General features: G+C 46.1%; 1 protein-coding gene across 4 annotated transcripts in view; it reads right to left on the reverse strand.

Annotated features, from left to right (window-relative positions):
• Positions 1–103: 103 nt before the first annotated feature.
• SLC7A7 (solute carrier family 7 member 7) overlaps positions 104–20,673 on the reverse strand; it is a 76,424-nt gene continuing 55,854 nt past the window's right edge. For all 4 annotated transcript variants that reach the window (XM_025442822.3, XM_025442821.3, XM_025442820.3 and 1 more), the window contains 8 exons: positions 6,606–6,731; positions 5,527–5,671; positions 3,214–3,337; positions 2,744–2,847; positions 2,364–2,460; positions 1,227–1,376; positions 821–1,004; positions 104–614 (listed from right to left, as the gene is read on the reverse strand). In XM_025442822.3, coding sequence (XP_025298607.1) covers positions 508–614; positions 821–1,004; positions 1,227–1,376; positions 2,364–2,460; positions 2,744–2,847; positions 3,214–3,337; positions 5,527–5,671; positions 6,606–6,731 — 1,037 coding nt within the window. In that variant the 3' untranslated portion in view covers positions 104–507. The remainder of the gene's footprint in view (positions 615–820; positions 1,005–1,226; positions 1,377–2,363; positions 2,461–2,743; positions 2,848–3,213; positions 3,338–5,526; positions 5,672–6,605; positions 6,732–20,673) is intronic.

Here is a 20,673-nt window from a genome sequence, read left to right on the forward strand (position 1 = left end):
AAGAAAATACTCAGGTACTTTCAAGTACAAGATTGTTTTTGGTGTTCTTCGTAGCCTAATGAGAACTGTCCCAGAGACCTGTCTAAAATGAAGCCACTTAAAGTTTAGAATATAACCCTTTTATCTAGCACCTGTGACAATTTCATGTCTCTCTAAAGGAGACAGGAGGTTCAGAGCATTATTGGCCCTTTTAGAGGAAAAGGAGTGGGTAGGCACACCCAGAGGTAAGTGAACACCTTAACACATGGGAATGTGCTACTAGTACAACCAAGCCCACACCTGACATGCTCCAGGTTTTTTTTTACAAAGAGACAATAAAGCAATGTGTAGCAAAACAAATAAATTACTTTTCCATCTCAAAAAGCAAGTTCAAAAATTGAAGGCACCTGTCCAGAAACCTGGTCTCGAGCAGCTTCAAAGAAGAAGTATACTTTCCTTTTCATGTTCCTTGGCTCCAGCCAGAAAGTTCCCTGCTTTCTACATCTCAGAAATGATTCTAGATGGTATTTAGTTAGACTTGGGATCTTGTTGCTTGGGCATCTCTCCTCCATCTTCCAAATCCATCTCTGCAGCAACTGACATACATAGGACCTGGAGGTACCATGTAGTGGATGCTACAAAGAGAAATGTGAGTCAAAACTGAGAACAGGTCAACTGAGCTCAATTCAAATGGCACTGAATGAGGCTGGCCAAAGGAACCATTCTGTTAAGCCTTAGAGTTAACAATTTCTAGTAAGGGATTAGGGCAAAACCGACTTGGGGAGTCTAAATGGGGGAGGGAGGTACAATAGCTAATCATCTTAAAGATCCAAAGGCTTACCCACAATCTTTCGGAGCCAATGAGGTCGTTTGTGTTCTGGCACCCTGATGATGAGGAAGTAAAAGGGCAAGCCTGAAAGGGCAATGCCAATGCCGATGAGGGAGTTGATGGTATCACTGTAAAGTGGCACGGCCACCAGGAAGATGGTGCAGAGGCAGAAGACCATGGGGAAGAAAAGGCTGAGCTGGAGGGTACAGAGGAAACGATTGGAGGTCAAACGGCTCATGATTGGCAGCTATAGCAACAGTTTCCCCTGTGAAGATTGGAGCACTGAGCCTTTCCATCCTCCCCCCCCCCCCCCCCACAATCTCAACATGCTATGACCACTGAGTCCCAGGCAAAGGTTTGATTTTTACAAGGCCTTGTAAAAATCCCTTGGAGCGAAGATAGGATGGAGGTTGATTACCTTGAGGGGACGAGGCCGATTAGGCTCCTTCCAGCGTAGATAAAGCTGACCCACAATAGAGAGCCCCACAAAGAACCAGTAGCTGAAGCTGTAGTAGTTAATGAGCTGGAAGATGTCCTCCACACACAGGTAGATCAGTGCCATGATACCCTTGCAGACACAAGCCCAGGTCAGCTCCTTGAAGGCACACTTCCCTCCCCTTGATCTCCCACATGCTTCAGCCCCCTGAAGAGCCTCTCCATAATGGCTCCAACCTACATTTCCAGCTTTTATCTCCAACTCCACACTGCTTTACCCCAGGACTTTGATATAGTTTGGGGTGTTTTAAGTAATCTCTACACCAGACATAGGGCTCAAACTCATGACCCCAAGATCAAGAACTGGCATGTTCCACTGAGTGACCCAGCCAGGGTGCCCCACTCCCCTCTCTGCATACTGTTTCTCTTAACCTAAAGCCCATCTCCACTTTTTGCAACCTAACCTTAAAAATCCACTTCAAATGTACTTTGTCTAGAGGTGCCTGGGTGGCTCAGTCAAGTATCTGACTCTTGATTTCAGCTCAGGTTGTGATCTCATGGGTCATGAGTTCAAGCTCCCATGTCCTGCTCCACACTCTGTAGAGTCCTGCTTTAAAGACTGTCCCCCTACCCCCTACCCCTGCCCTCTCAAATCTTTTTTAGAAACAAAACAAATGCACTTTGTCTAAGAAATCTTTCCTCCTTTACCTTCTACTCCTATGGAAGATCAGTTCTTCCCTTATACATCATTTACTATCATGGCAGTCATTTCATTACAATATATTCAGTGTACTTTATGCTTTATCCTAGATGAGAGGGGGTTACCATTTTTTAGAGAAGATAGTTTTTCTATCATATTATTCTTTAGAGCTTTTGGGAAGCTAGAACAGTTGCTTCTACCTTTTTGTCTTTTTTTTTTTTTAAGATTTATTTATTTGAGAGGGGAGGGGCAGAGGGAGAGAGAGCCCTAGGCAGACTTCACGCTAAGCCTGGGGCTCGATCTCCTGACCTTGAGACCATGACCTGACCCAAAATCAAGTCGGATGCTTAACCAGGCACCCCCACTACTACTGTCCACATTTCTCCCACAGTCTGGCTTTTTATCCTTGAGGTCACTTACATTGAAGAGCAGAGCAGGTACTGGTGTGAACCGCTCAACATGAATCATGCAGATGGCATCAGGGAGATGGCCTTCTCTTGAGCCCACGAAGAAAAGCCTATTTTGCGTAAGATGAGAGAGGCTTGAGAAAAATGTGGGACACTGGGTATGACTGGTTCACATGCCTCATAGCCCTCCTGCTGTCCTCCCCTCCTTCGAAAGAGTTTGAATAATATGGAATGGAGTTCAATTTTGAGATTAGTGAGAACTGAAAGCTGCTGATGGAAACAAGAACAAAGGGGTTAATATAATCTGGGGAGTATGGTGACTAAACTCTGGGTCCCACCCTTCCCTGCCATAGCTCTTTACAATACTCCACCCATAAAAGACACCACTCATACCTAGAAGCAGCCACAATGGAGGCATTGAGGCCACCAAAGCAGGATAATGCAACTGCCAGTGGAATTGTCCAGTTGAAAATTCCAAAAATCTGGTCTGCAAAAGTCTAAGGGAAAGGAACAGAAAAGTCATTAACAGGACCGAAAAAGGATGAAAGGCATGGGCAAGCATGTCCCCAATGGCACCTACTCTAACCAACCCTTCTTCCACAGCTGGGGTGGCAACCTTGTAAGCCCAGTATCCAAAGCATATATAAATACATTTTTTTTTTTTATTTTAAGTACTCTCTACACCAAACGGGACTCAAACTCATAAACCCAAGATTAGGAACCACACACTTGACCAACTAAGACAGGTGCGCCTAAGCATAATCCTTACAAGGACTACCCCCTTTCCAAGACTTGCAGGAGCTGCAGTATTCCAAGAAGCCCACAAACACACCCTCAGCCTTTTGCTAGTGAAAATCCTTTACCACAGCAACAGCATCACTGGCCAGGATGTCCCTCATGTCTAGCACGGTGTAATAGGCCACATTGGTCAAGATGTAGATGATGGTGACAATGGGCATGGAAATGCCAATGGAGAGGGGCAGATTCCTACAGCCAAATAGAATAATGCATACATTAGTCTCTGTCACATCCCCATCTTTGATACTTAGACTCTGCCAGCAATCCAGGGATGGGGCCTCCTGTGCATTTCACCAGTGCTTTTTGCCTTTGAAACTGTGTACAATAGTGACTTCGTTCTTGAGTTCAGAAAGAGCATCAAGGGAAAGGAATATCACATTTAGAGAAAAGGCTAACCAAAAAGCAGAAAAAGGATTAGTGAAGAACTATGTCCCCACGTAAAAGCACAGGAAACTGGGTGGGGGAAGGGGGTACTTTTTAATGTTTTGTTGTTGTTGTTGTTTTACATCCAACAGGATTCCTTAGCGTCAGGATTCCTTCTCTCAATTGTCAGCACTGGGAAATTTGTCTTAAGGTTGAGAAATACAAGAGAAAATTAGGCAAATTGTGAAATCCAGAGAATAAGGTCCTCGTTGACAAGAACAATGTGTGTACCTAAATAAGCAATCTGGGAACTGTTTATTCTACCCCCTTACTCAATGTGAGAACCTTGGGTGCCATCCTAACCAATGGCCAAGAAAAAGACATGAAGACAAGTTCCCCTAGACCAATAAAGCTATGACCTTCATAAACATCCTGGGGGGCGGGGCGGGGCACACTCCAGTCATTTAGCTTCTGTCCAGTAGGTGGAAGCACCACCCAGGCCTCAGTCCCACTCCTAGCACTGCAACACTGGATGTGTGCCAAGAGGAGTTTATATTTTGACTTAAAAATTTACAGAAACTCCACTCCCTGGTAATCTTAGTTCCAAGAAACATTGAATTTTAGAGCCAGGAAGGGCTCTGGAGATCATATAATTCAACCCCCTCAATTTACAGATAAGGAAGCAGGCAGAGTTGGCTGGGGACTCAAATCAGTAGAAAGACAGGCTCCATGGGGCAGCCCCAGTGGCTTGGCGGTTTAGTGCCACCTTCAGCCCAAGGCCTGATACTGGAGACCCAGAATTGAGTCCCATGTCAGGCTCCCTGTATGGAGCCTGCTTCTCCCTCTGCCTGTGCGTCCGTGTCTCCGTGTATGTGTGTGTCTCTCTCTCTGAGTAAATAAAATATTTAAAAAAAAAAAAAAAAGAAAGGGGGATCCCTGGGTGGCGCAGCGGTTTGGCCCCTGCCTTTGGCCCAGGGCGCGATCCTGGAGACCCGGGATCGAATCCCACATCGGGCTCCTGGTGCATGGAGCCTGCTTCTCCCTCTGCCTGTGTCTCTGCCTCTCTCTCTCTCTCTCTGTGACTATCATAAATAAATAAAAATTGAAAAAAAAAATATTTAAAAAAAAAAAAAAAAAGAAAGAAAGACAGGCTGCAGGCCCTTTGACTCTGTCCAGTGCTCTTGTCACTCTGCAGGACTACAGAATAATTTAGAGTAACAAGGTTGAAGTAATGCTGTTAAATGCTGGCACAATACCACTATGTCAGTACAAACTGGAGACACCAGGAAGGGCTCAAAATAAAAACAGGGAAGTTTGGGGGCATCTGTGACCTAAAGTTACCTATGTGGGAATAGGGTGGGGGAGTATCAAGGAAAACCCGTGAGACAGCACGTGTCAACACATGGTACAATCTGCTGTAATTAATGCAGGTACGAGGGGCATCTGGGTGGCTCAGTGGTTGAGGTCTGCCTTGGGCTCAGGGCATGATTCCGGTCTGAGGATGAGTCCTGCATTAGGCTCCCTGTGAGGAGCCTGCTTCTCCCTCTGCCTGTGTCTCTGCCTCTTTCTGTGTCTCTCGTGGATAAATTTTTAAAATCTTTTTTAAAAAAATTTTTTTAATGCAGCCATGAACAGCCAGATGTGAAAAGGCCTGCTGTTCTCATGGACAAGTTGCTTCTCTGGGCTTTAGGCCTCCCATCTATTCAAGTGGAGCTGATAAAATCTGTCTCAGAGGTTGCGGTGTGCTATCTCCGTAAATGATAGCTATCCTTATTGCCATGGAAAATAGATGGTGAGGGATCCCTGGGTGGCGCAGCGGTTTGGCGCCTGCCTTTGGCCCAGGGCGCGATCCTGGAGACCCGGGATCGAATCCCACATCGGGCTCCTGGTGCATGGAGCCTGCTTCTCCCTCTGCCTGTGTCTCTGCCTCTCTCTCTCTCTGTGACTATCATGAATAAATAAATAAAATCTTTAAAAAAAAAAAAAAGAAAGAAAATAGATGGTGAGATACCTACCTCTCAGGATTCTTGATCTCTTCAGTGACGTAGTTGAGGGTATCCCAGCCCGAGTAGGAGAACAGAGCGGAGTACAATGCCAGGGCAATGTCACCCATTGCATATGACGAACCCTCAAAAGAATTCTCAAAGTGATTTGAGGCTCCTAGAATCCAGAACAGGGAAAAGGCAGAAGGATTAACAGCCTACCCCCCAGCTTCAAAGTGATCCAGAACAGGAGTGGAACATGACAGTAACAGCAAGTGAGTGGCTTAGAACACCTTTGGCAGCAAGGACACTGGTAAAAGAATAGGGAAAGGGAGAATGACCACTACAGTGAGGGCTGCAATGCAGAGAGCAGCATGGGGATCTTGACAGGAAGGACCATGGTGGCTTTCTGGGGTAAGAAACCACTCCGGGACAGAAGTGATGTTCTAAGTGCAGCGGTTTGGCGCCGCCTGCAGCCCAGGGCGTGATCCTGGAGACCCTGGATCAAGTCCCAAGTTGGGCTCCCTGCATGGAGCCTGCTTCTCCCTCTGCCTGTGTCTCTGCCTCTCTCTGTGTGTCTCTATGAATAAATAAATAAATAATCTTAAAAAAAAGAAGTGATGTTCTATCTTGCCCTGTAAGCTGCCCAATTCCTACCCCCTTTCCAACACCACAAAGAGCTGGTACAGGATGGGGGAAGGGTAGGTCTCCCTATGCCCAGGGCAATGGAGTAGTGGGTAGGTGTTCCTACCTGAGACCTGGAGAGGAATAGATACAAGGGCAGGATACTTCCAAGGGCAGAACAATCAGCCACCGCATTGGGCTTGACAGTCTGCCTAAGCTGGCTCCCAGGACAAGACAACTGTCAGCCCTTTTGCCAAGTCACCCTCCTCCGAGAACAGTGTCTCTCTGAGCAGAGAAGACAGGCTTTGAGGTCAGTCTGAGTACAAATCCCCATTAACGTACTAGCTAGGGCAAGATACTTTATTCTGCAGCCTCAGTTTCCTCTATAAAATGGAAATAACGGCACTTAGCAAATGAGAATGCACAAAGGGCATTTAAGAAATGTGGCTCAAGAAAATGCATAAGAGTTCATTGCTATTCCATCTTACCTTGGCCAAGTCTAATGATGCCTGCGATGATGACAGCGATGAGCGCCAACACTTTAGCATAGGTGGAGACATCTTGTACCCTCGTTCCCCACTTGACATAGGCACAGTTAATGAAGGTTAAGAGACCTGGAAAAATAACCCTGATTGGTGACTGACCCTACCACCCAGAGAGCCTTAGACTCCCAAGCATTATTTTCAATAAGTCATAGAAACACAGCCTTTGGCCAAAGACAGATGTGTTTGGGCTTTGACCTGCTCTGTATTTGAAACCTCTGCCCAGCAAGTCCTCACCATTAGCATTCAAAGGCACCCGCTGAGCATCTGTGTAGGCAGCACTACACATACACACCCTGTAGCATTTACCAGGAAGAAAAAAACAAAGTAACTGGATTTGCTTACATACAAAAGCACTCACCACAGTGGGAGGCAACTGGTAGCTATAAAGGATTAGTGATGTGTTCTGGTTGGCTCTGAAAAGTCACCTTCTCTTCCAGCTTTGCACCCCTTTACCTCCTGATGTGGACTCCAGGACTCAGCACTCTGTAGTATTGTTAACCTTGACAAATCCTGTTGTGGCTTATCCAATGCCTGGGCCAGCAGGTCGGGACATGTGGCCAAGGATTGGAATGGGGGCCAGACTTCCTGCTACTGCCTGCCAGCTCAGCTGCTTGTTTTTGTACTTGGAAAGATTCTTGGAGCCAAGATTTCTATAGAGTGGGGACAGCATTTTTCCAGACTAGACAATGCAAAAGAATGAGCCACAAACATTCTTTCAGTCCTACTCTAGAGTGGAGGCAATCCCTTTACCTAGATAAGCTTTGGAAAAGTTCATGGATCACCCTGAGAGCCAGGGTTCTTAACCCAGGGCTTCCACAAAGCCTGAAATCCCTTGTAAATGGTTATGTACAAATGTCTAAAGTATATGCATTTTTCTAAGAAAAAAGTCCATAGGTTTTGTCAGGATCTTGGAGAAATCCGTTATCCCAAAAAAAGTCCCACTGTACTACTTCAGAAGAAGAAATTCAAGAAGGGAAACCCATACATGCTGAGGTTGACCAATAGCCTCAGGATGTGGCAGGGGAGAAAGTGAAAAGAAATTATTCTGGGCACCTGAATGGCTCCATCAGTTAAGTGTCTGCCTTCGGCTCAGGTCATGACCTCAGGGTCCTGGGATGGAGCCCCAGGTTGGGACTTCCTGCTCAGTGGGGAGCCTGCTTCTCCCCCCTCCCCCCACCCGCCCCTCTGCTCGCTCTCTCTCTCTCTCTCTCTAAAATAAAATCTTTAAATATATATAAATACAAATATATATATATTTTATATATATATATATATAAAATTTGATTCTGAAACCCAGCTAAAAGTTCCTCAATCCCCCACCAGCATCTGAAGCAGGCAGGCAGCTACACGAAGTGGCAGTCAGTCACCTCACGGCTCCTGCCTTCCCAGCTCAACAAATAGAGCACCAGGAGGAGGGCTTAATCCTTTCCATAGCTCCCAGGGCAAGGTCGGAATCAGCCTGCCTTCCCAGTGGAGAAGGTCTGGCACCGGGCTTGCCTGCTTCATGCCACCAACAGAGGAAGTGGTACTCCCTGCCTCAGTTCTGGCAGTGGCATGTCACTCACTGGCCCTAATCCTCCTATTTTCTTGTGTCCTGGCCTCACCACATACTGGCCCAGAAGCATCTTTACCCTGAGATGCAGGAAAGACCAACCTCGAACAACAGCTAGCTCCTCTTCTGTAGCTCGCTCTCCCTCCTTTATACCCCTCCTATTCTACTCGCTGCCCAAGTTCTTCTCTGCTCTTCTCTAGAAATGGCATTCTTGTCCTATACAATCACTTGTCTTTCTGCCTAATAAACAAGACAATAAACAACCAAACCTTATCATGGGGCTGGGCAAAAAATAGACCCATAATTCCTCAGTACTAAGTTAATAATTAAAGATACAAGCACACAGTCTCCACAAGCACCTCACAAAGTGATCTGTATGTCACCCTCCACAAATCTTTCAGTTCTGTTGATCCTCCTCAACCACTCAGCCTTTACTCCCCACTGGACTTCGGTTTCCAGCCATTTAATAGCCCTCATGCCCCTTCTCTCCATCCTGTAACCTGTATGCCTTACCCTAGGGCTCTGCTGCCCTTACAAATAGGATCCGAGCCAGGTTTCTGAGTAGAAACACCAAGGATAGAGAGTCTGGGTGGCTCAGTCGGTTAAGTATCTGCCTTTGGCTTGGGTCATGATTTCAGGGTCCTGAGATCGAGCCCCACATCAGGCTTCCTGCTCATCAGGAAGTCAGCTTCTCCCTCTCCCTCCTCCTGATCATACTCTCTCTCTCAAATAAAATCTTAGAAGAGAAGAGAAGAGAAGAGAAGAGAAGAGAAGAGAAGAAAGAAAAAAGAAAAAAGAAAAGAAAAGAAAAGAAAAGAAAAGAAAAGAAAAGAAAAGAAAAGAAAAGAGACCAAAAAATGGGGGGAGGCCACCTGGCTGGCTCAGTCAGTAGACCATGTCACTCTTGATCTCGGGCTCATGAGTTCAAGGCCCACACCGGGGTGTAGGGCTTACTTAACAAAATGAAAGGAAATGAAAAGAGACAGCAGGGACAACTGATGCTGCCCTATTCACAAGTGAATGGGATCACCTCCTTGGGAGTACTGGTTAGCCCTCAGGAGAACCACAACACCAAAAGGGACTAGTTCTGGCTGGGTCCGAGTCCATCTGCAGCCCTTGTGCCACAAGAATCTGTTCTTGTTTTTGTCTGGGCACGTGGGCAGCAAAAAGGCAACTACTCATCCTTTACTACAACGAATTCTGAAATGAAAATACACGGATGGTCGGCATTTTATCCCTACTGCTTCTCTACTTGAATTCCACATCCATCCGCACGTATCCCTCCTTTTACCCCAGTTCTTCTCGCTCCCCCACACCTGAGCCTTATCTCTCAGCCACTGACCCACCATCTCGCCCTGATCTACTCTCTGTATTAAGCACAGGGACTCAGTTTGAAGGAAGAAGGGAATCCTGTGGAAAGAAACCAGGAGCAGAGGCACTGCCTAAAGAGAGCTGGCCCTCACCTTCCCCAGAGCCCAGCTTCCTTCAGGGCCTCTTGGCCACAGAAGCAGGAAACGGGCATGGCAGGCAGCCCTGCTGACTGGGCTCTTTGTCCTCAACCCAGCGGATACAGCTGACCGGAGACCCCAGAGCCTGGCCTAGTGCACTGTTCTTGAAGCAGAGCCCAACCTCCTGCTTCAGGGGCAGGGAAAGGAGGAAACCACAGGGCTAGGGTAACATGGAGGCCATAGTGAGTCAACCTCAAGGACAGAAATGTCCTACACCCTCCTACCTCTGGCTGTAATTCCACCTCCACCCAATACTGGGCCAAGTCCACAAGAACGTGGCCTTGGACCCTTGCCTCGGGTACAGTTCCATTCCTGCTTTGGAGGAAGAAGCTTTGAAGAAGCCACTTCTATGATCATCTAAAGAGATGCTCCTGAGGGGCACCCGGGTGGCTCGGTCGGTTGGCCGTCTGCCTTCAGCTCAGATCATGATCCCGGGGTCCTGGGACCAGGTGTTTCGGGCTCCCTGCTCAGTAGAAAGCCTGCTTCTCCTCTCCCTCTGCCCCTCCCCCCATTCATGCGCTCTCTTTTTCTCTCTCTCTCTCCCTATCAAGTAAATAAAATCTTTTTTTTTTTTTTTAAAGATTGTATTTATTTATTCATAGGGACACAGCTAGAGAGAGAGGCAGAGACACAGGCAGAGGGAGGAGCAGGCTCCATGCAGAGAGCCCGACGTGGGACTCCATCCCAAGTCTCCAGGATCACACCCTGGGCTGCAGGCGGCGCTAAACCGCTGCGCCACCGGGGCTGCCCTCAAGTAAATAAAATCTTAAAAAACTAAAGGGAGAAAGAGATGCTCCTGCATGGTCATCAAACCTAACCTACACGGGCTCTCCTGGAGCAGGCGGCTAGTTCTGGCACTAAGGCCCAGCATCAGTTGCAGAACTAAAAGCCAGGAAAGCACCCACATATGTTGATCCAGAACAGAACAAAGCTTGCCGGCCCACTCAGGATCAGATGCCCAGATTTGGTTGAGATGCCCACACTAAACAGTCCCTGAAGAACATTAGACGCACCATTCTCCCAGCACTGTTAGTTACTGGTTTTGTTTTTTTGTTCTTTTCCCCCAGCATTGTTAGTTTTTAGTTTTTTAAAGATTTTATTTATTTATTAATGAGAGACACAGAGAGAGAGGCAGAAACACAGGCAGAGGGAGAAGCAGGCTCCTCACAGGGAGCCCGATGCAGGACTTGATCCCAGGACCCCTGGATCACGCCCTGGACCGAAGACAGGCGCTCAACCACTGAGCCACCCAGGGATCCCTGTTAGTTTTAAATACATAGAATGTAACACATAAAACTTAGGCCACTCTTCAGTCTATTTTCTGTTTCAAATTCCCAAGAACTATAAAACCTCAGTACTTTATTTATGAGACAACTCGTTCCATTTTTGAAGAGATCGATAGCTCTTCCTTCCATAAGGCCAAAAACTAATGCTTCACAACTTCTACCCAGTAGTCCTAGACCTCTCCTCTGGAACTACACAGAATCCGGCTAAACCTGCATCCACATAATGGCCCTTCTTATCATTAAAGATTAACATCCTGTCTTGCTTGAGGCTTTCCCCTTTCAGGCTAAAAACCCAGTTTCTTTCTTCAGCCTCCAGTGTGACAAATGTGGCTTCCAGGCCTTTCACCACCATGGTTCTCCCCTCTGCATTTACTTCACTTCGTCAGGATGTTCCTTAAACATGAGACCCACTCAGAACATTCCAGACATTTTCACAGACTATGGGGTCTCAGTTTGAATTCATTGTCAATTACAGTTCAACCTCAAGCTGATGAGCTTTTCTCTATCCCCCTTTTGAGGCCTATAAAAGTGATTTTTGTTTAAATCCTAAATATGAGACGTTAACGTTTATTCCTAGCAACTTACCTCTGTAAATTTTTAGACATTGTTTTCATCTACTAGAAATGGGATTTCCCCCTTAATTTTATCAGATACTTGAAATGCCGTCAATTTTGTGAAATCTGCAAATTTGATTAGCATACCTTCTGGGTTTTCCCTGAAGTCAATGATAAAAATGTTGACTAGATAAGGGGCGCCTGGGTGGCTTAGTCAGTTAAGCGTCTGCCTTGGGCTCAGGTCATGATCCCAAAGTCCCGGGATCAAGCTCCATGTCCAGCTCCCTGCTCAGCCCCTCTGCCCCTCCCCCTGCTCATGCTCACTCTCCCTCTCAGATGAATAAATTGTCTTTTTTTTTTTTTAAGATTTTATTTATTCATGAGACACACACAGAGAGAGGCAGAGACACAGGCAGAGGGAGAAGCAGATGCCATGCAGGGAGCCCGATATGGGACTTGATCCTGAGATTCCAGGATCACACCCTGAGCTGAAGGCAGATGCTCAACCACTGAGCCACCCAGGTGTCCCTATGTGTTTTAAGATTTATTTTAGAAAGAGAACGCTCATGCATGCATGGGAATAGGGGGAGGGGCATCTTCAAGCAAACTCCCCACTGAGCATGGAGCCTGATGCAGGGCTTCCTCTCAAGACCCATGAAATCCTGACGGGAGCCAAAACCAGGAGTTAGATGCTTAACCCAGGCACCCCAAAACTGTGTTGTTTTAAGCTACCTAGTTGGTCGTGATTTGTTACAGCAGCAGTAGAAAAATAATACATCACTCAACAGCTTCCTTTTCACAACCCTCCTGTTCTCCTAGATCTGGGAGATGCCTGGTGGTAATTCTGTCATTTGGGCTAATTTTAAATTATTTCCATTTGCCTACAAGTGGCTAGTTGGAAACACTTAAAGCAATGGCATGCTTTATTTCTACTTTCTCAATTCTCGTCTTGGTTTTTTGTTGACCTCGATCTGTTTTTTACTGAACCTTTTCTAGGTTAGCAATCCTTCTGCTACATACAGTTAGAAGGAAAATGGACTGTGGCCTTCTTTCTCTCCACCATCTGTTATTACAGAACTAACTGCCCTCTCACTGTTCTCACTCTGTATGTTGCCTCTAGAGCTTTTTATCCTCCACAGTCTCTTCCTCAGATCTTAGTTGATGCTGAGTACCACCAGCCTTTGGACGTTCTTCCTGCAGTTCTGGGCCACTCCTGAATTTGGTCTTCATTATACTACTTCTCACTGATGAAGGATAGTCAGAAGAGAAATGCAGGCAGGGACAAAGGCCCTGAGAGGAAACCACACTGAAAAGGATTTTACTCCACCCTGGAAGGAGCTCTCCACCCTTTCCTACGTGATGAGTCGACGACAAAAGTCTAATTGGATGACAGGTGTACAGAGGGTTAACTAGGTTAAAACAGCCTGCCAGCAAGCCCATAAAAACCCCTAGGCTTGGAAACTCCAATGGCAACCCATTCAGGTCCTCTCCCTCTTCAGGAGCTTTGTACTATCACTTTGCTATCACTCAGTAAACTTTGCTTTGCTGTCCACCACTCTTCGTCTGGTCTACCTCTTCATTCCCAGGCCTTGTAACCACGAACTGTGGACACTGAAGGAGAAGGAAATCCTGTAACATCACCATTTCTTGTGTGTCTTGTTTCTAAAAATCTAAGCTTATCAAAAAGTAATGTGTTCAATCACATTGGTTTATTCACCTAATACTCCTTCTCATCCTAAATAAGATAATTCTGAAAAAAATAGATGAAAATTTCATTTTGGAAAAGCTTCTGGTCTTTTTTTTTTTTTTAATCCCTACTTACAAGATTATGAATTCTTTTCCCTGAACTTTTCTGTAATGTCTTTGCCAAAATTTAGATTGCATTTCTGAGTAAATGCATCATTTCTTTTTCTGGGAGGTATAAACCTGGGTAGGCATAGTCACTTTCACACATTTCCCCCAGTTATGTTCAATTAATAATAAAACAACAACAACATCCTTATCCTTTAGCAATCCATACTGAAGCCTTTACAGTTAAATGGTATGGTTTCAATACTCCAGTGGGGATTTTGTTTTCTTTCTTTTTTTTTTTTAAAGATTTTATTTATTCATGAGAGACACAGAGAGAGAGAGAAGCAGAGACACGGGTAGAGGGAGAAGCAGGCTCCCTGCAGGGAGCCCGACGTGGGACTCGATCCTGAGTCTCCAGGATCAGGCCCTGGACTGAAGGCTGCGCTAAACCACTGAGCCACCTGGGCTGCCTGGGATTTTGCTTTCAATACTCTAGTGGGGGGAAAGGAGGTGTTTGGAGTATAGATAAAACAGTGGTGATTAATTACTCATGCTGGTGCTTGAACCCTGGAAGTTCATCATATTAGTCACCCAAGTTTTGTATGTTTGAAATGTATTATAGGGATCCCTGGGTGGCGCAGCGGTTTGGCCTCTGCCTTTGGCCCAGGGCACGATCCTGGAGACCTGGGATCGAATCCCACGTCAGGCTCCCGGTGCATGGAGCCTGCTTCTCCCTCTGCCTGTGTCTCTGCCTCTCTCTCTCTCTCTGTGTGACTATCATAAATAAATAAAAATTAAAAAAAAAAAAAAAAGAAATGTATTATAATAAACTTTTACAAATTTATAGAGGTACTACATCTAATGGAATGAAACTGATTTTAACAAAAGATGCTTGGGGAGCTGAGACTTTATCACTATCATATTTTTCCTTTTTGAACAAATTTTGTTGTTTTTTTTAGGAAAGCAAAATATTTCTCCTCCCTCTGATCCAATGGTGTGCAGTCTATGCCCACAATGACATCATTCCTACTTCTTTTTCTTTTATTATTCTCTTGTTTTCTTCATCACGTTTCTTCCCTCAAGATGAGGAATTATTCTTAAAAATATTAATAAAATAAAAAAATATGACGGGATGAGCACTGGGTGTTATTCTGTATGTTGGCAAATTGAACACCAATAAAAAATAAATTTATTATAAATAAATAAATAAATAAAATAAAATAATCTTTAAAAATTTTTAAAGGATGGGTTATTATTTTTTTACCCTTTTTTTTTTTTTTAAAGGATGCACTATTACTATAGGAGAGACTTTCAGGAAAATTGCCCAAGGAGAACTTGAGAGCCTCTGACAGCACCATGTAGCTACTGTTCCCAAGGTACAGGATTAACAAAGGCCAGTGTCTCTGTTCCCTAAGAGATGGGCCACATATCTGTGAGGCCCGGAGCAGAAGAGACTGATGCTAGTTAGCTGTAAGAAGAAACCCATCAGGGGACACCTGAGTGGCTCAGAGGTTGAGCACCTGCCTTCGGCCCAGGGTGTGATCCTGGAGTCCCAGGATCGAGTTCCACATCGGGCTCCCTGCATGGAGCCTGCTTCTCCAGAGGGAGAAGGCCTTGGGTCTCTGCCTCTCTCTGTGTCTCTCATAAATAAATAAATAAAAATCTAAAAAAAAAAAAAGAAAGAAAAGAAAAGAGAGAGAGAGAAAAAGAAAGAAAGAAAGAAGAAGAAAGAAAGAAAGAAAGAAAGAAAGAAAGAAAGAAAGAAAGAAAGAAAGAAAAAGAAAGAAGAAAGAAAAAAGAAGAAACCCATCGGCAGGCAGAGAGCTCAAGGCAGCACAGGGTGGTACTATTCATTGCATTTGTCTGAATGAAAAAAGGAAGAAGTAAAATCCTTTGACAGGTCTCTGTACCTTGGAGTACAGAAATTTCCCTCTCACTGCAGTCAAAAGAATCAAAATGTGACCTTGCCTAGAAGGAGCAAGCATCATCTCATACTAGAACATAGAGCAGATGCAAGTGGGGCTCTCTCTGATACACTACATCAATCTCAGCTCTTCTAGAAAACCCACCACTTCTAAACAAGGTGTATTCTTTCACTGTCATATTCTCATCAAATATGAAATTCTGTCCTCCTTGCAAGTAAAACTAAAAAGCAAACGTTTATTAGCCTTATTTAATGTTTATAGATAGGAGTCCAAAAGCATCGTTCCCAACCTGCTACCCTATTTCTCCAAATGCATTACTCAACAAGTTTTCCATCTTTATTCTTTTTTTTTTTTTTTAACTTTTTATTTATTCATGAGAGGCAGAGGGAGAAGCAGGCTCCCTGCGGGGATCCTAATAAGGGATACAATCCCAGGACCCCAGGACCCCAGGATCACACCCTGAGCTGAAGGCAGACACTCAACCACTGAGCCATCCAGGCATCCCTCTACCTTTATCCTTCTATATAATTCCTCACAGCCTCTAAAATACCGAGATTCATGCTTTTATCTGTGCATTTTTCTCCTCTCCTCTAAAAGTGCAGGTGAGGGCAGCCCCAGTGGCGCAGCAGTTTAGCGCCGCCTGCAGCCCAGAGCGTGATTCTGGAGACCCAGGATCGAGTCCCGCATTGGGCTCCCTGCATGGGGCCTGCTTCTCCCTCTGCCTGTGTCTCTGCCTCCCTCTCTCTCTCTGAATGAATAAATAAATCTTTAAAAAAATAAAATAAATAAAAAATAAAATAAATAAAAGTTCAGGTGAAAGCCATACTAAACAGATCTCTTCCAATCTCATGAAACCTGTTCTGTCCCTGTCTAGTCTTCTGGTACCTTAGCATTTATACTCACATACTCTGTTCTAGGTTTTTTTTCTTTCCCATTCACAGCCTGCAATGGACAGAGATGAAAATATTGTCTTCCACTCAGTTTTCTATGCTGAACTTCAAAGTCACCAGGGATGCACCTTGGGTATCTTCTGACTGGTGACATCATTCATCCCACAGGATGGCAAAATGGTAGCCATCTGTGGTCTTAACTGGCTCAAGCAAGCTCCTTGTGATATGTTGCTCCAGAAAAGCTTCAGCTCTCTGCAATAGGCTGGTTTCCATATAGCCAAGAGTCATACAGCCTGGGAGCCTCTTAACTGGCTTGCTCAGGCCTGCTAGTACCCAGATCACTCCAGAATACTCTGTCGCTGCCATTTCCTCAGAAGGACCACATGTATCTCTGTGTTGTCTAATGTTGGTGTAGTATACTTTCTATACCTTAAATATCATTTTTATGGGGTGCCTGGATGGATCAGTTGGTTGTGTCTGTCTTCAGCTCAGGTCATGATCTCAGGGTCCTGGGACCCAGCCCTGCATAGGGCTTCCTGCTCCACAGGGGCCTGCTTCTCCCTCTTTCTCTGCCCTTCCCCACTTGTGTGCTTGTGTGTTTTCTCTCTCTCTCTCTCTCTCATTCTCTGTCAAATAAATAAAATCTTTTTAAAAAAATCACTTTTATTCCTGGGTTCCTTGATGTATTGTTTCTTCCACCCTCCCTAGGTGCTATTAGATGTCTCAGACAACAGATGGGCCTCAAATTCTTTTACCTTTCAGGCTACAGAACCATTTTGCTTACTCAGACATCATGGATGAGAGCATCCGGCAAGACAACACACCAAGCATAAAGCCTGTCAGTAGATCAGAGGCCTCCTACTCTGCCTCCTGGACTCAGTCATCATGTTGCCGTGGCTCTGCACCACTCTGAAGGAGCAAGTAGGCAGTCTGGACCAGGAGCCTCTTCTATTAAACCACACCATCTGCTCCCTTCTCAAAGCCGGCTAGTCTTTGTCAATCAGATCCTTAGTGGTTTGCCCAGGTATAGTCCAGGTCCTCAGAAACAGGACTCCAAACCTGAGTGAGCAGCAGAATCACCTGAGGAATGTTACCTACTGCTTTAGGGCTCTGACCCAGAAGTTCTGGTGCAGGGGATCCCTGGGTGGCGCAGTGGTTTAGCGCCTGCCTTTGGCCCAGGGCGCGATCCTGGAGACCCGGGGTCGAATCCCACGTCGGGCTCCCGGTGCATGGGGCCTGCTTCTTCTCCCTGTGCCTGTGTCTCTGCCTCTCTCTCTCTCTCTCTCTGACTATCATAAATAAATAAATAAAAATTAAAAAAAAAAAAAGAGTTCTGGTGCAGGAGGTCGGAAACGGGGCTTCCCAGGAGAGTCTGATGATCTGCCTGCTTTGGGTGTGCTACCTCAGGACTCACTAAACGAAATAATCACATACAGAAACACAGTGACCAGAGCAAGCCCAAACCCTTCACTTACACAGTGCTCCTCTAGCCTGGCTGCACACTTGACAAAGTCCAGGGCCCAGGCCCTACCCAGGGCAATGAAGTCAGCAACTGGGGTGGAGCCCAGGCATCAGCATGTTCTTGAAGCTTCCCAGGTAATTTTTTTAAAGATTCTGTATTTGTTTGTTTATTTTAGAGAGTGGGGAGAGAGCATGAGCAGAGCGAGGGGCAGAGGGAGAGGGAGAAGCAGGCCCCCCCGCTGAGCAGGGAGCCCAACGTGCACCTAGATCCCAGGACTCCAGGATCATGACCTGAGCCTAAGCCAGCTGCTTACCAACTGAGCCACCAAGGCACCCCACCCCCAGGTAATTCTAAAGTACAGTGACAACTGAGAGCCTTTCTTCCCAAAGCCCCCATTGGTTCTCCTCAATAGCAACTTTTCTGCTTCCCCAATTCTCATTCTCCAAGCCAATTCTCATTCTTCTAACCAGTGGTTGAGATTTATCTGGTTTGGGGAAACAAGGTAGGAGAGGAAAGGGCCATTAGCATTTTTCCAAAGCCCTAGGTGATTCCATCCAGGGTGGGGACCCACTGTCCCTAGATCCCTCCCCAGCCTCCTTTAGGCTATCCCCTTAGCCTCCTCTGAGGCAGGGAGAAAGAGAACAGAAACAAGAAGAGACCAAGGGTGAAGCTCTGAAGAGCCTTGAGGATCAAACCACCACAGAGCTCTACTGTCTCACTGCTGGTGAATGTTGTGCCAAAGTCTACACTGACCCCATAACAAAAAGAACTCAAGGCTCTAACTCTAGCTCGTTTGCTGCTATGAATATGGGACATGAAAGAAATGTAAGCTTCCTCACCTCCAGCCTAACGTGGCTCTTGAGAAAACTCCTCTGGGAAAGTAACTGGCTTCCAAGTAGAAAGTTCAAAGGGCAAAAACCAGCTGGGGGCCCAGTATCTGGCTATTCCAGTTCATTAGCCACAAGTACATGAAGTCAGCCATCTGAAGAAGAAGAAGCTGCAACACAGCCAAAGCTCTTGGACAAACACGCCGAGATCCGAAGTCCTCCACAGCCCAAGTAGCTCTGGGAGCCTCTGGATAAGCCCTCTGCCCCCCCACCCCCCCGCCGTGCCCTGCTCCCACCTGGCCCCGGCCCCCCACCGAAAGCCCCCAAGAGCCACAAGCACGCAATGGCCTTCTCGGCCACGCAGAACCTAGAGGCCTGGCTTCTGTTCATTCATCCAGCTGCCACCTGTTGAAGCACCTGCTCCACACAAGTCAGTAGGGCCAAGCCTCAGGGACACAGATTCTGCGTGATCCCTAAAGACCAGCACTCTGTTCACAGCAGAGCCTGAACATGTGCCGCTGGCTGACCCGTACAGTATGGGCAGACCTCCTGCGAAAACACAGGAAGAAAACCGTTCCGCTCAAGAAAGGGGGAAAACTAGACCAGAGGACCTAGATCACAAGGCAGGCAAGTGGAGGCAGGACAAGTTGGGAGCAGAAACATCCAGCACAGCTGACAGTAGGCCCCTCACTGGCTGGCTCTGAAAAGAGCATTTGGGTGGAGCCAGATTTCTGGACACCTAGCCCTGACTCTGCCAGGAGAAAAGTTCCACCTCTCCAGCAAGGAGGAAGAAAGGTCTCAGCCCTTCTTTCTGATCTCTGTAAAACTACAACTGCTCATAAGTCATCCAAAGACAGCATGTAGAAAGTAAAGTTCTTAGAAAGTAGTAAGATGCATGTGACTGTGAATAAGACACATGTGACTGAATAGAATTTGCAACAGGACGTACCATTTTTGACTGACAATAAGGTGTTAGGTCACCAACATTCTTACATATATTATCTAATTTAGTCTGACAGAGTAGGCCCACTGTCTTTCTCTCATAATTGAGAAAACTGAGGCCGCTCAGTCAAGGGCCAGCTCCAAAGCTTGTATACACTCCAGCACACCACGTGCCTCCCTGTCTGTATGCAAGGATGCAGGAGGACCTCCCTCTGGGGTGTTGGGGCTTCCGGCTGCAGAAAACTGGAGCATTCCTCAAAGAATCCTGAGAAGCCAGAATAATCAGCCTCAGGAGGGGCCATCTGCACACCTCTCCGGTTAGGAAAAGCAACCATTTATAGTACCCTGAACAGGACAGCAAGATTCCTTCAGAACTCCAAATTCGTTCATTCAGCCAGCCAGCCAGCCAGCCAGTATGTACTGAGCCATCGGCTGTGCTCCAGGCCCTGGAAAGATCCAGTTGCCAGCCTTCACGGGAAAATGAACATGCACAATCGAAGAACTAGGTACCGTGAAAGTCAGCATGAGGCACCTCAACCAGTCTGGGGCAGTGCAGGGGGGTGCAGGTGGGCACCACGACCATCGACCATCGACCATCGTTACCTGGACTGAGTACACGGAGGAAGGGGCTAGCATCGGGGGAGGGGAGGATAAGTTCCTGGCAGAGAGGGCAGCACGTGATTACCCTGACAATGAAATCAGCAATGATTCATTAAAGTCATCCATGCATAGAAAAAACTTACTCAAGCAATCAGTAAATGACTTCAAGGTCTGTCTAGGGCTGTAGCCATCACCAGTTCTAAAGGAGGATTATACCTGTAAAAGGACAGTGAGCCACCAAGACAGAACTATTGCTCTCTTGAAATGGTCACTGTGTGGGGCCCCTGAGTGGCTCAGCGGTTGAGCGTCTGCCTTCAGCTCAGAGTGTGATCCCAGGGTCCCAGGATGAAGTCCCACTTCGGGTTCCCCAGAGGGAGCCTGCTTCTCCCTCTGCCTGTGTCTCTGCCTCTCTCGGTATCTCTCATAAAATAAAATAAATTAAAATTAAAATTAAAATTAAAATTAAAATTAAATAAAAATAAAATAAAATATAAAAAATAAAATATAAAAAATAAAAAATAAAATAAAATAGAAAAGAAATGGTCACTGTGTGAACAGAAAAGGAGAAAAGTATGGCAAAACTATAGATCACACCTCTGTAAGATAGAGACCCCATTCTACAGATGGGGAACCTGAGACTAATAAACTTGACCTGATACCATGGTCTTAACCAC

Source organism: Canis lupus, chromosome 8 (genome assembly GCF_003254725.2).
Source record: "Canis lupus dingo isolate Sandy chromosome 8, ASM325472v2, whole genome shotgun sequence".
In the NCBI taxonomy this organism is placed as follows: domain Eukaryota; kingdom Metazoa; phylum Chordata; class Mammalia; order Carnivora; family Canidae; genus Canis; species Canis lupus.